The following is a 12,940-nucleotide window of genomic DNA, read 5'->3' as shown; positions in this document are numbered from 1 at the left end:
TAAGCGTTTTAAAGCCCGAATGCCCTTTGTTATTCATGTACTGGTGCTCCAGAGCCCCACGGACCTCCCCCTTGTAGCACCCATGCCGGCACAGATGTGCTCTCTTTCAAGGAGTGTTTAAATCACGCACTTGGTCAAAACCCCAGTCGTCTCTGTCTCAACAGTGTTCGCAGTAGACGCTTTTTGTCTCCGTGTCCACCGGCCACCCGTGAAGAAGGTGCTGGCACAGGCGCTTTTTAAAAAAGTTCCTGCATGCGGAGCCATGGGCCTCCTTGTCTGGCTGTCCCTCCCGCCCGTTGTAGACAGTGCCAGGGTCCCGCGAGGGGCAGGGGATAGTGTGTGTGCCGGCCATCACTCTGGTTCTCTGGGGACGTGCGGGTACTGGGGAGAACCCTGGGCTCGGGCACGGAACATGCAGAGAAGGAAGCAGCACCTGGACCGCTGGTCAGGGCGCCAGCTGGCTGGTGCCAGGCCTCCAGGAAGAGAGCTGGGCATGGAGCCCTGGACCCTGGGAGCCGGGGCAGAGCACTGCCTCTTGGAGCCCTTCTTCCTGTTTTCAAGACAGTATCTTTCCTTGGCTGTTCTTCTGTTTCTGACCCCACTAGTCAGTTGCCTTTGTGGTTTTCTTCTCTTTTTTCCCTTCCCTCCATCCTGAATGCTGATGTTCTCTGGAAGCCCCCTCCGCTTCCTTCCCCTTGCGCACATGCCCCACTCAGCCTCCAGCCTATGTGTCCGCTTGCCCCAAGGGACCTCCACAGCCATGGGCTCGGCCCTCCCTCCCTGAATCTCTCCACCCGATGGAAGACTCTGAGGCACGCCACACGCACCCGGTTCTCTCTTGCTCCCGGGCCCAGGTGTGACCCTCCCAGTGGAACCTCTTCTGCAGAAAACCACCACACCCCCCCACCATCTGGGAGACACTTGTCTTCCCAGTCACCTTCTCCAGAAGACACCCCTTACCTCCTCCCCCCGGGCGTACCCCACTCATGGTGCTGCAGGTCTGTTCAGTTGTATCAAAATAGTTCAGGCTGAGAGAGCCTCATCCACCAGAGGGCAGACAGCAGAAGCAAGAAGAACTACAGTTCTGCAGCCTGCGGAAGGAAGACCACATGCACAGAAAGGTAGACAAAATGAAAAGGCAGAGGACTTTGTACCAGATGAAGGAACAAGATAAAACCCCAGAGAAACAACTAAATGAAGTGGAGGTAGGCAGCCTTCCAGAAAAAGAATTCAGAATAATGATAGTGAAGATGATCCAGGACCTTGGAAAAAGAATGGAGGCAAAGATTGAGAAGATGCAAGAAATGTTTAACAAAGACCTAGAAGAATTAAAGAACAAACAAACAGAGATGAACAATACAATAACTGAAATGAAAAATACACTAGAAGGAATCAATAGCAGAATAACTGAGGCAGAAGAACAGATAAGTGACCTGGAAGACAGAATGGTGGAATTCACTGCCACGGAACAGAATAAAGAAAAAAGAATGAAAAGAGATGAAGACAGCCTAAGAGACCTCTGGGACAACATTAAATGCAACAACATTCACATTATAGGGGTCCCAGAAGGAGAAGAGAGAGAAAAAGGACCTGAGAAAATATTTGAAGAGATTATAGTCAAAAACTTCCCTAACATGGGAAAGGAAATAGCCACCCAAGTCCAGGAAGCACAGAGAGACCCATACAGGATAAACCCAAGGAGAAACATGACAAGACACATAGAAATCAAATTGGCAAAAATTAAAGACAAAGAAAAATTATTGAAAGCAGCAAGGGAAAAACAACAACTAATATACAAGGGAACTCCCATAAGGTTAACAGCTGATTTCTCAGCAGAAACTCTACAAGCCAGAAGGGAGTGGCATGACATATTTAAAGTGATGAAAGGGAAGAACCTACAACCAAGATTACTCTACCCAGCAAGGATCTCATTCAGATTCGATGGAGAAATCAAAAGTTTCACAGACAAGCAAAAGCTAAGAGAATTCAGCACCACCAAACCAGCTCTACAACAAATGCTAAAGGAACTTCTCTAGGTGGGAAACACAAGAGAAGAAAAGGACCTACAAAAACAAACCCATAGGAATTAAGAAAATGGTCATAGGCACATATGTATCAATAATTACCTTAAACGTGAATGGATTAAATGCTCCAACCAAAAGACACAGGCTCGCTGAATGCATACGAAAACAAGACCCATATATATGCTGTCTGCAAGAGACCCACTTCAGACCTAGGGACACATACAGACTGAAAGTGAGGGGATGGAGAAAGATATTCTATGCAAATGGAAATCAAAAGAAAGCTGGAGTAGCAATACTCGTATCAGATGAAATAGACTTTAAAGAATGTTACAAGAGACAGGGAAGGACACTACATAATGATCAAGGGATCAATCCAAGAAGATTTAACAATTATATATGCACCCAACATAGGAGCACCTCAATACGTAAGGCAACTGCTAACAGCTGTAAAAGAGGAAATCAACAGTAACACAAGAATAGTGGGGAACTTTAACACCTCACCTACACGATCCAGACAGAAAATTAATAAGGAAACACAAGCTTTAAATGACACAATAGACCAGATAGATTTAATTGATATTTATAGGACATTTCATCCAAAAACGGCAGATTACACTTTCTTCTCAAGTGCACATGGATCGTTCTCCAGGATAGATCACATCTTGGATCATAAATCAATCTTTGGTAAATTTAAGAAAATCAAAATCATGTCAAGCATCTTTTCTGACCACAACGCTCTGAAATTAGAAATCAGTTACAGGGAAAAAAACGTAAAAATCACAAACACATGGAGGCTAAACAATACGTTACTAAATAACCAGGAGATCACTGAAGAAATCAAAGAGGAAATCAGAAATTACCTAGAGACAAATGACAATGAAAACACGCCGATCCAAAACCTATGGGATGCAGCAAAAGCAGTTCTAAGAGGGAAGTTTATAGCAATACAAGCCTACCTCAAGAAACAAGAAAAATCTCAAATAAACAACCTAACCTTACACCTAAAGGAACTAGAGAAAGAGGAACTAAAAAACCCTGAAGTTAGCAGAAGGAAAGAAATCATAAAGATCAGAGCAGAAAGAAATGAAATAGAAACAAAGAAAACAATAGCAAAGATCAGTAGAACTAAAAGCTGGTTCTCTGAGAAGATAAACAAAATTGCTAAACCTTTAGCCAGACTCACCAAGAAAAAGAGGGAGCGAGACTTCCCTGGTGGTGCAGTGGTTAAGAATCCGCCTGCCAATGCAGGGGTCAACAGGTGCGAGTCCTGGTCCGGGAAGATCCCACATGCCGTGGAGCAACTAAGCCCATGCGCCACAACTACTGAGCCTGCACTCTAGAACCCGCATGCCACAACTATTGAAGCCCGCGTGCCTAGAGCCTGTGCTCCGCAATGAGAGAAGCCACCGCGATGAGAAGCATGCGCACCGCAACAAAGGGTAGCCCCCGCTCGCCGCAACTAGAGAAAGCCCGTGTGCAGCAACGAAGACCCAGTGCAGCCATAAATAAGTAAATAAAATAAAAACAAAAAGGAAAAAGAGGGAGAGGACGCAAATCAATAAAATTAGAAATTAAAAAGGAGAAGTTACAATGGACACCGCAGAAATATAAAGCATCATAAGAGACTACTACAGGCAGCTCTGTGCCAATAAAATGGACAACCTGGAAGAAATGGACAAATTCTTAGAAAGGTATAACCTTCTAAGACTGAACTAGGAAGAAATAGAAAATATGAACAGATCAGTCACAAGTAATGAAATTGAAACTGTGATTAAAAATCTCCCAACAAACAAAAGTCCAGGACCAGGTGGCTTCACAGGTGAATTCTGTCAAACATTTAAAGAAGAGCTAACACCCATCCTTCTCAAACTCTTCCAAAAAATTGCAGAGGAAGGAACACTCCCAAACTCATTCTATGAGGCCACCATCACCCTGATACCAACACCAGGCAAACGTACTACAAAAAGAGAAAATTACAGATCAGTATCACTGATGAATTATACATGCAGAAATCCTCAACAAAATACTAGCAAACAGAATCCAACAACACATTAAAAGGATCGTACACCACGATCAAGTGGAATTTATCCCAGGGATGCCAGGATTCTTCAATATACGCAAATCAATCAAGTGATACACCATATTAACAAATTGAAGAATAAATACCATATGATCATCTCAATAGATGCAGAAAAAGCTTTTGACAGAATTCAACACCCATTTATGATAAACACCCTCCAGAAAGTGGGCATAGAGGGAACTCACCTCAACATAATAAAGGCCATATACAACAAACCCACAGCCAGCATCATTCTCAGTGGTGAAAAACTGAAACCATTTCCTCTAAGATCAGGAACAAGACAAGGATGTCCACTGTTGCCACTATTCAACATAGTTTTGGAAGTCCTAGCCTTGGCAATCAGAGAAGAAAAAGAAAAGGCATACAAGTTGGAAAAGAAGAAGTAAAACTGTCACTATTTGCAGATTACATGATACTATACATAGAGAATCCTAAAGATGCCACCAGAAAACTCCTAGAGCTAATCAATGAATTTGGTAAGTTTGCAGGATACAAAATTAAGGCACAGAAATCTCTTGCATTCCTATACACTGACAACGAAAAATCAGAAAGAGAAATTAAGGAAACAGTCCCATTCACCAATGCAACAAAAAGAATAAAATACCTAGGAATAAACCTACCTAAGGAAATAAAAGACCTGTACTCAGAAAACTGACACTGATGAAAGAAATCAAAGATGACACAAACAGATGGAGAGATATGCCATGTTCTTGGATTGAAAGAATCAATACTGTGAAAATGACTATACTACCCAAAGCAACCTACAGATTCAGTGCAATCCCTAACAAATTACCAGTGGCATTTTTTTTACAGAACTAGAACAAAAAATCTTAAAATTTGTGTGGAGACCCAAAAGACCCCAAATAGCCAAAGCAATCTTGAGGGGAAAAAACCGGAGCTGGAGGAATCAGACTCCCTGACTTCAGACTATACTACAAATCTACAGTAATCAAGACAATATGGTGCTGGCACAATAACAGAAATATAGATCAATGGAACAGGTTAGAAAGCCCAGAGATAAACCTACACACCTATGGTCAACTAATCTATGACAAAAGGAGGCAAGGGTATACAATGGAGAAAAGACAGTCTCTTCAATAAGCGGTGCTGGGAAAACTGGACAGCTACATGTGAAAGAATGAAATTAGAACACTCCCTAACACCATACACAAAAGTAAACTCAAAATGGATTAGAGACCTAAATGTAAGACCGGGCACTAGAGAACTCCTAGAAGAAAACATAGGAAGAACACTCTTTGACATAAATCACAGCAAGATCTTTTTTGATCCACCTCCTAGAGTAATGGAAATAAAAACAAGAATAAACAAATTGGACCTAATGATACTTTAAAGCTTTTGCAAAGCAAAGGAAACTACAAACAAGACGAAAAGACAACCCTCAGGATGGGAGAAAATATTTGCAAGCGAATCAATGGACAAAGGATTAATCTCCAAAATATATAAACAGCTCATGCACCTCAATATTAAAAAAACGAACAACCCAATCCAAAAATGGGCAGAAGACCTAAATAGACATTTCTCCCAAGATGACATACAGACGGCCAAGAGGCACATGAAAAGCTGCTCAACATCACTAATTATTAGAGAAATGCAAATCAAAACTACAATGAGATATCGCCTCACACCAGTTAGAATGGGCATCATCAGAAAATCTACAAACAACAAATGCTGGAGAGGGTGTGGAGAAAAGGGAACCCTCTTGCGCTGTTGGTGGGAATGTAAATCGATACAGTCACTATGGAGAACAGTATGGAGGTTCCTTAAAAAACTAAAAATAGAACTACCATATGACCTAGCAATCCCACTACTGGGCATATACCCAGAGAAAACCATAATTCAAAAAGGTACATGCACCCCAATGTTCATTGCAGCACTATTTACAATAGCCATGGCATGGAAGCAACCTAAATGCCCATCAACAGACAAATGGATAAAGAAGATGCGGTACATGTATACAATGGAATATTACTCAGACATAAAAAGGAACAAAATTGGGTCATTTGTAGAGATGTGGATGGCTCTAGAGACTGTCATGCGGAGTGAAGTAAGTCAGAAAGAGAAAAACAAATATCGTATGTTAACGCATATATGTGGAACCTAGAAGAATGGTACAGATGAACCAGTTTGCAGGGCAGAAGTAGACACAGATGTAGAGAACAAACGTATGGACACCAAAGGGGGAAAGCAGCAGGGGGTTGGGGTGGTGGTGTGATGAACTGGGAGATTGGGATTGACATGTATACACCGATGTGTATAAAATGGATAACTAATAAGAACCTGCTGTATAAAAATAAACTTCAAAAATGTAAAAAAAAAAACGCCAAACAATTCAGGCTTAGAGGAATTTGCAAGAACGGTTCAGGGTTCCCAGTACCCTCCACCACTCCCTAGCGCCGCCAGCCGTGCCCATCACACTCCCCATAATGTGCGTTGTTTCCTGATCCACTTGAGAGTAGGTAGCATCATGTCCTTTAATCACAGTACGTTAGAGGGAGTTTCCTGGGAATAGAACCAGAGGACACTGCCAAGTGCAGAGTTGACGTGGATGTTCCGCCCCCATCCTGCATGTCGCCATACTCCGATTTTGTCAGCGTCTCAGCCGCGTCCCGCGTGGCGTTTTCTCTGGTTGCCAGGCCCAGCCCAGGCCCCCACGTCGCCCGCAACCGTGTCTGCAGTCCCCTTCAGCGGGGGCAGCAGCACCCCCTTCCTTCTCCCTCACAACGCAGCCCTTTTGGAACTGCAGGTGGCTCTCACAGGCTCCTGGCTTGCTGGCGGGTTAGACGCCGGCCGTGCAGGTCCCGCCGCAGTCTTCTCGGTCCCTGGGCCAGGGCCGCACGCTGTTCCTTTTCCCCTGGTGATGATGATACCTGTGCTCACCTGGTTAAGGTGTCAGCCGGTTTGTAGTTATCAAATAACTTGTGGGGAGAATTCGAGGACGATGTGAACCTCTTAATCCCCATCAGACTCACTTGCCCGGGTCCATGCTCACCTACAAGTAGTGATCCCGTCCCATCTCCCGTTTCTCTCTGTTTAGAAGTTGGCATCCTCTTCCTAGGACGAGCCTTCCCCTCTGCCCCACGAATTTACTTATTTTTCCTCCGTCTCTGTCAGTGTGCACTCCTGGATTCTTACCTATTTGATGCTGAGATTACCCCACCTCTGGCTTGCGGGGGCTCTCCTAGCTCCTGTGCTTCAGCATGGACCCCTGCACTCTTGAGAACCTTGGTCTTCTAGCAAAAGGTGTTTGGGGCTTACCAAATACTCGTACTTGGTAAAATACACCTACAGTTTTGTGTACAGCTCAGTGGCATTAAGTTATGGAAAGTTCAGAACTTTCCCATTATCCCAAACAGAAGCCCTGACCCAGTATGCAGTCCCTCCCATCCCCCATCCCCACTACACACACACACACACACACACACACACACACACACACACACACACACACACACACACACACACACACACACACACACACACACACACTCTCTCTCACTCTCTCTCTCTCTCTCTCTCTCTCTCTCTCTCTCTCTCCTCCTCCTCCTCCTCCTCCTCCTCCTCCTCCTCCTCCTCCTCTCTCTGCCCTCTCTCCCCTCTCTCCCCTCTCTCCCCTCTCTCCCCTCTCTCTCCCGTCTCTCCCCTCTCTCTCCCCTCTCTCCCCTCTCTCCCCTCTCTCCCCTCTCTCCCCTCTCTCCCCTCTCTCCCCTCTCTCCCCTCTCTCCCCTCTCTCCCTCTCCCCTCTCTCTCCACATCACAGACTTAGGCAACCACTGATCTACTTGTTCTGGATCTACTTGTTCTAGACGTTTGCTATAAATGAGATCGTACGTTGTGTGGCCTTTTCGGTTGGGCTTCTCTCACTAAGCATCATGTCCTCAGGGTTCAGCCACGCTGTCGCATGTGGCATCTTCATGCCAATTTAAGGCTGAATCACGCTCCGTCGGGTACATGGACCACCTTCGTGTATCCATCCATCGATGGGCATGTGGGCTATTTCCACCTTCTGGCTGTCGTGAACGATGCTGCTGTGAACATGAGTGTGCCGTGTTTGATTACGCGTTGTCGGCTTTTTGGGGTCTATCCCTAGGAGTAGAATTGCTGGTTCGTGTGATAATTGTTCAACTTTTTTGACAAACTACCACCATTTTTCATAGCACCTACGCCATTTTACGTTCCCATCAGCAACTCACAGGGGTTCCAATTTCCACACCTCCTCACCAGTATTTGTTACTTTTCATTTTTTATGACATAGCCATCTTGGTAGGAATCGGTGTCTCATTTTGGTCAGACTTGCTTTTGCCTGGTGACTGATGACGTGGAGCATCTTGCCATGTGCTTATTGGCTATTTGTAGACCTTCTTTGGAGAATTGTCTATTCAAGTCCTCTGCCCATTTTTGTTTTTTAATTCAAAAGGTTTATTACTCGTCTGTTAATTCTGTTACATTTATTTATTCAGTTGTCTGCCCATTTTTTAATTGTGTTTTCTGTCTTTTAAGTGGTGAGAGTTCTTTCTGTGTTCCAGACATTAGATCCTTATCAGACATGTGACTTGCAGATATCTTCTGTGAGTTTTTTTATTTTCTTGTTAGTGTCCTCTGCATAAAAGTTTTTAATTTTGATGAAGTCCACTTAATCTGTTTTTTTCTGTTACTTGTACTTTTGGTCGTATCTAAAAAACTATTGCCAAATCCAAGGTCACGAAAATTTGTGCCTATGTTTTCTTCTAAGAGCTTTGTAGTTTTAATTATATTTAGGTCTTTGATCTTTGTTGAGCCTAGAACAGTTAACTAGCTAGTAAGCACCCAGTGTTAGCTGCTGCTACCTTATTGTAATCATTATTATTATTTCCACTCCTGGGAATTAATCTCCAGGAAATAATTTTAAGAGACGTCTGCATTGGAAGGATTATCATACTGTTGACTTTTTTTTAGGTGTGAGATGGTACAGTAGACCCGTTTTCTAGAAGAGTCCTTGTCTGTTAGCTGTGTTCTGAAATACTTAGACATGCAGTGACATCATGCCTGGGACTTGATGTATTGAAGCTGGGTCATGGGTCCGTGGGGTGACTAGGAGCTGAGTTTGGAAGCGTGAAGAGGAGTTGCCAGGCAGCTGCGAGGCTGCGGGCCCAGGCCCTCATCCCGCAGCACCTGCTGTGCAGTAGCGCAGGTCCAGGTCCCGCTCCCTTAGCACCCCGTCCAGTGGGCTGGTGACAGTGCCGGCGAGCAGCTCCGGACCTGGCAGAGGGGTGGGAAGAGGAGGTGCACGCCGTGGAGTCGGGGGGGCCGGGCCCAGGGGAGGACTCAACCCCTTCCTAGGACCTGGGCCTCAGCTTGTGACAGTGATGAGGGTATCGGGCGCCCGGGGGCAGGGGGAGGCTGTCGAGAGGGGTCGGCTCACCAGATGAAGCCTGATGAGAGCCGCCGGTGCTCCAGGGCACAGAGGCTGTGGGAGGGGCCGAGGAAGCCCCCGGGGGCTCAGGAGGGAGGTCCCAGCCTCACATCCTGGACGGCGTCAGGAGCCCTCCCAGCCCTCCCAGAAAGTACCATTGAAATCGCAACAACCTCAGGGCCCGAGCAGGTGGCGGCAGCTGTCAAAACACAGAACTGACTTTTCATTCAGCCGTGAACACTGAACAGCATGTGGTTCTTCAGGTTAAAGGTGTTTAGCATAATTAAATTTGTTGTTTTCTTGGCTTGACAGATGATTAAACTTCAGGAAGTATTCAAGACGTTTTATCTTGGAAAGCACAGCGGTCGAAAGCTTCAGTGGCAAACTACACTGGGTCACGCCGTGTTGAAAGCAGAGTTTAAAGAGGTAAGTCCTGTGTCTCCTCCACTTTTTATTTTTCTTAAGTATGTTAATAGAATGTTTTTTGATTGTGATTGAACTTTGGTAGCAAAGAAAGGAAGCGTTTATTCAATATAACTCAACACTGGCTTTTCAAAGGTCAATAAAATGAAACAGTCGAAGGATTACTCTTCTAATCAATAAAAATTAATTAGAATAGAAAAACATTTACCTAATTAAAAATAGAGCTGGGCTTCCCTGGTGGCGCAGTGGTTGAGAGTCCGCCTGCCGATGCAGGGGACACGGGTTCGTGCCCCGGTCCGGGAAGATCCCACATGCCGCGGAGCAACTAAGCCCGTGTGCCACAACTACTGAGCCTGTGCTCTAGAGCCCACGAGCCACAACTACTGAAGCCCGCACACGTACAGCCCATGCTCCACAACAATCCCCGGGAAGCCCCGTGTGACAGCGCTTCCCGGACCGGGGCACGAACCCGCGTCCCCTGCATCGGCAGGCAGACTCCCAACCACTGCGCCACCAGGGAAGCCTTGCACCTTTTTTTATGTCTGATTGAATGATTTCGGCGAGAGCCAGAAGCAAACTCTGTGGTTTCTGGCCTCGGGAAGCGCCCAGCGGTCTGGGTAAAGCTGCCCCTTCCCTCCGTTTCAGTGAAGCGCTACGTTTGAGAAGCCACTATATACCTTAACTTAAAAATACCTTATTGCCAAGAAAATGCTAACTGTCGTGTGAGCCTTCAGCAAGTCCTAATCCTTTTCTGGTGGCGGGTTTGAAATACTGAGTCACCGACATGGGACATGGCACGGAAGGAGCAGGTGCTTGGAAAGGGAGCCGACAGACACGCAGACCTGCAGTCGAGCGAGGTGTGACGTGTGCGCCTGTTCGCAGGGTCCTTGTTCTCTTCATGCAGCGTCAGCCGCGTCTCCTGCCAGCTTCCCCTCCAGCCCGGCCTCGTCACCGTGCCTTCTCGTGCTCTGTCCAGAGTATTTCAAGAGAAGACTTAAGTGCAATCCTGAGTCATTTTATTCTTGTATAACTCGTAACTTAATTTCTTCTTATTTGGTGTTCAATTAGTAATTCTTACCATTCCCCGCGCACACAAAGTTTGAGAGCAAAGAGCAGCCTCTTAAAGAGGTCCGCGGGGTGCGCGAACGCGGCGTCCCACGTGAGCTGTCCTTCTCTTCAAGGGGAAGAAGGAGCTGCAGGTGTCGCTGCTCCAGACGCTGGTGCTCCTCATGTTCAACGAAGGCGACGGATTCAGCTTTGAGGACATAAAGATGGCCACCGGGATAGGTAGGCACGCCTCCGCAGCGCGGGCGGCTTCGGGGAAGGGGACGTGGAGGCGCGGCCCCTGCTGGCTGCACCCGAGGTCGCGGCTGCCCGGGGTCCTGACCTGTGCGCTTTCTCCCACTCAGAGGGCAGCGAGCTGCGGAGGACGTTGCAGTCCCTGGCCTGCGGGAGGGCGCGCGTGCTGATCAAAAGTCCCAGAGGGAGGGAGGTCGAAGATGGAGACAGATTCGTCTTCAATGGAGAGTTCAAGCACAAGTTGTTTCGGATCAAGATCAATCAGATCCAGATGAAGGAAACCGTACGTGTACCCACTTTCTCTTCCGTTACACAGCACTCACCAGGGAGTCACTAGGTGTAGAGTAATTTCTCGACTGTAGGGTTCCAGAGCATGTTCTAAAGTGTCTAATTACATACGTCATGTCTATGAGAGGGCTTATTTTAACGTAACTTTCATTACTTTATACTCGCGACAGGGGCAAAAATCAGAAAGAAATGCATTTAACAGTTACGGTTCCTATTCACAGAAGTGGTGGGTAAATCAGACCTTCCCAGACCGCATGCTGTTAGCGTGGAGAGCACGTCATTTCCAAAGCCTGGTGACCGCGTGCTGTTAGCGTGGAGAGCACGTCATTTCCAAGCCTGGTGACTGGTCTCTTGATTTCTGCACAGCACTCGGCCATTCTCTCGGCCTCGCCTCCACCAGGTCCTGGGGTGGAAGTGGTGAGGGTCCTGGGAGCTGTGGACCCACCAGCAGCACCTCTGGGATCCATGTACAGGTGGAGCATCTGTAGCTTTGATCAGGCTCTCGAGTGTCACGTGTCCGGAGCAGGTTCTGGACCTGCCCTCGGGCCTTCCTGATGCAGAAGCCCTGGTACCGCAGGGCTGTGGTCAGCGTGTGGGCCAGGCAGGCAGATGCACCCTGGTGCCCATCTACAGAGCAGGTGTCAGCCGCCCCCTTATACGTGTGGATGAGCGAGACAGGGCCTCGTGGGGAGGGAGGTAGTCCAGATGATGCATGGGCAGCTCTGAGGGTCTGAGGTGGCATCACAGACGCTCCTACACCTGCAGCGGTTCTGAGGCCTGCTGCCCTTCCCCGGAGGAGCTCGGTGTTGCCCAGTCGGGAAGTATGTTCAGATCGTGCAAAAGAAATAGATCAATAAATGTGTGAAAGGTATTTAGTCTCATCAGTAGTTGTTTCAATTCAAATTAAAATAATATTCTATTTTTTGGCTATCAATTTGGGAAATGTTTAAAAGTTTGATAGTATCGGGAGTTGGCAAGAATATGAGAAAACGGGAATTTTTATTTTTTGAGATGTTTGGATTGGCACAGTGTTTTTAGTGGGTAATTCGACATATCTGTTGAAGGTTTAATGCACGTAGCCTGTATTCCATCTTTCTTACTATTAGGAATTTATACCAGAGTGACTAAAGAGTGTAAGATTCTGGACTTATAATTCCCAAGTGGGCCTGTCTGTCACCTCTCTTCCTCCAGAGGTGACCTCTCCTGCCACTTGAGTTTGCGGCTTTTCTCTGATGTACATGTGTAAACTTGTCTTAATGGGATCGCTCCACGTGCCATTTACATGCACCATTTTGTAAGCTGTTCCTATTCTTCACCCTGGGCCTCTTTCCATGTCAAGACTTGGTTTTTAAGGGTGCAGAGTAATCCGTTGTGTGGCTCGAATCCGAGAATCCGTGGGGCCCATCTGCAGGGCCT

At 46.5% G+C, this 12,940-nt stretch overlaps 1 protein-coding gene across 2 annotated transcripts in view; it reads left to right on the top strand.

The window, feature by feature from the left end:
• The window catches only part of CUL4A (cullin 4A), a gene marked incomplete at its 5' end in the record, with an annotated part of 44,427 nt that overhangs the window by 27,680 nt on the left and 3,807 nt on the right, over positions 1–12,940 (top strand). For both annotated transcript variants that reach the window (XM_082675505.1, XM_082675506.1), the window contains 3 exons: positions 9,827–9,940; positions 11,119–11,224; positions 11,347–11,519. In XM_082675505.1, coding sequence (XP_082531631.1) covers positions 9,827–9,940; positions 11,119–11,224; positions 11,347–11,519 — 393 coding nt within the window. The remainder of the gene's footprint in view (positions 1–9,826; positions 9,941–11,118; positions 11,225–11,346; positions 11,520–12,940) is intronic.

The sequence above is a fragment of the Grampus griseus genome (genome assembly GCF_964374135.1).
Source record: "Grampus griseus genome assembly, chromosome: 18".
Classification (NCBI taxonomy): domain Eukaryota; kingdom Metazoa; phylum Chordata; class Mammalia; order Artiodactyla; family Delphinidae; genus Grampus; species Grampus griseus.
Note: the sequence above shows the minus strand (reverse complement) of the source record. Positions and strands in the feature narration are given on the sequence as shown.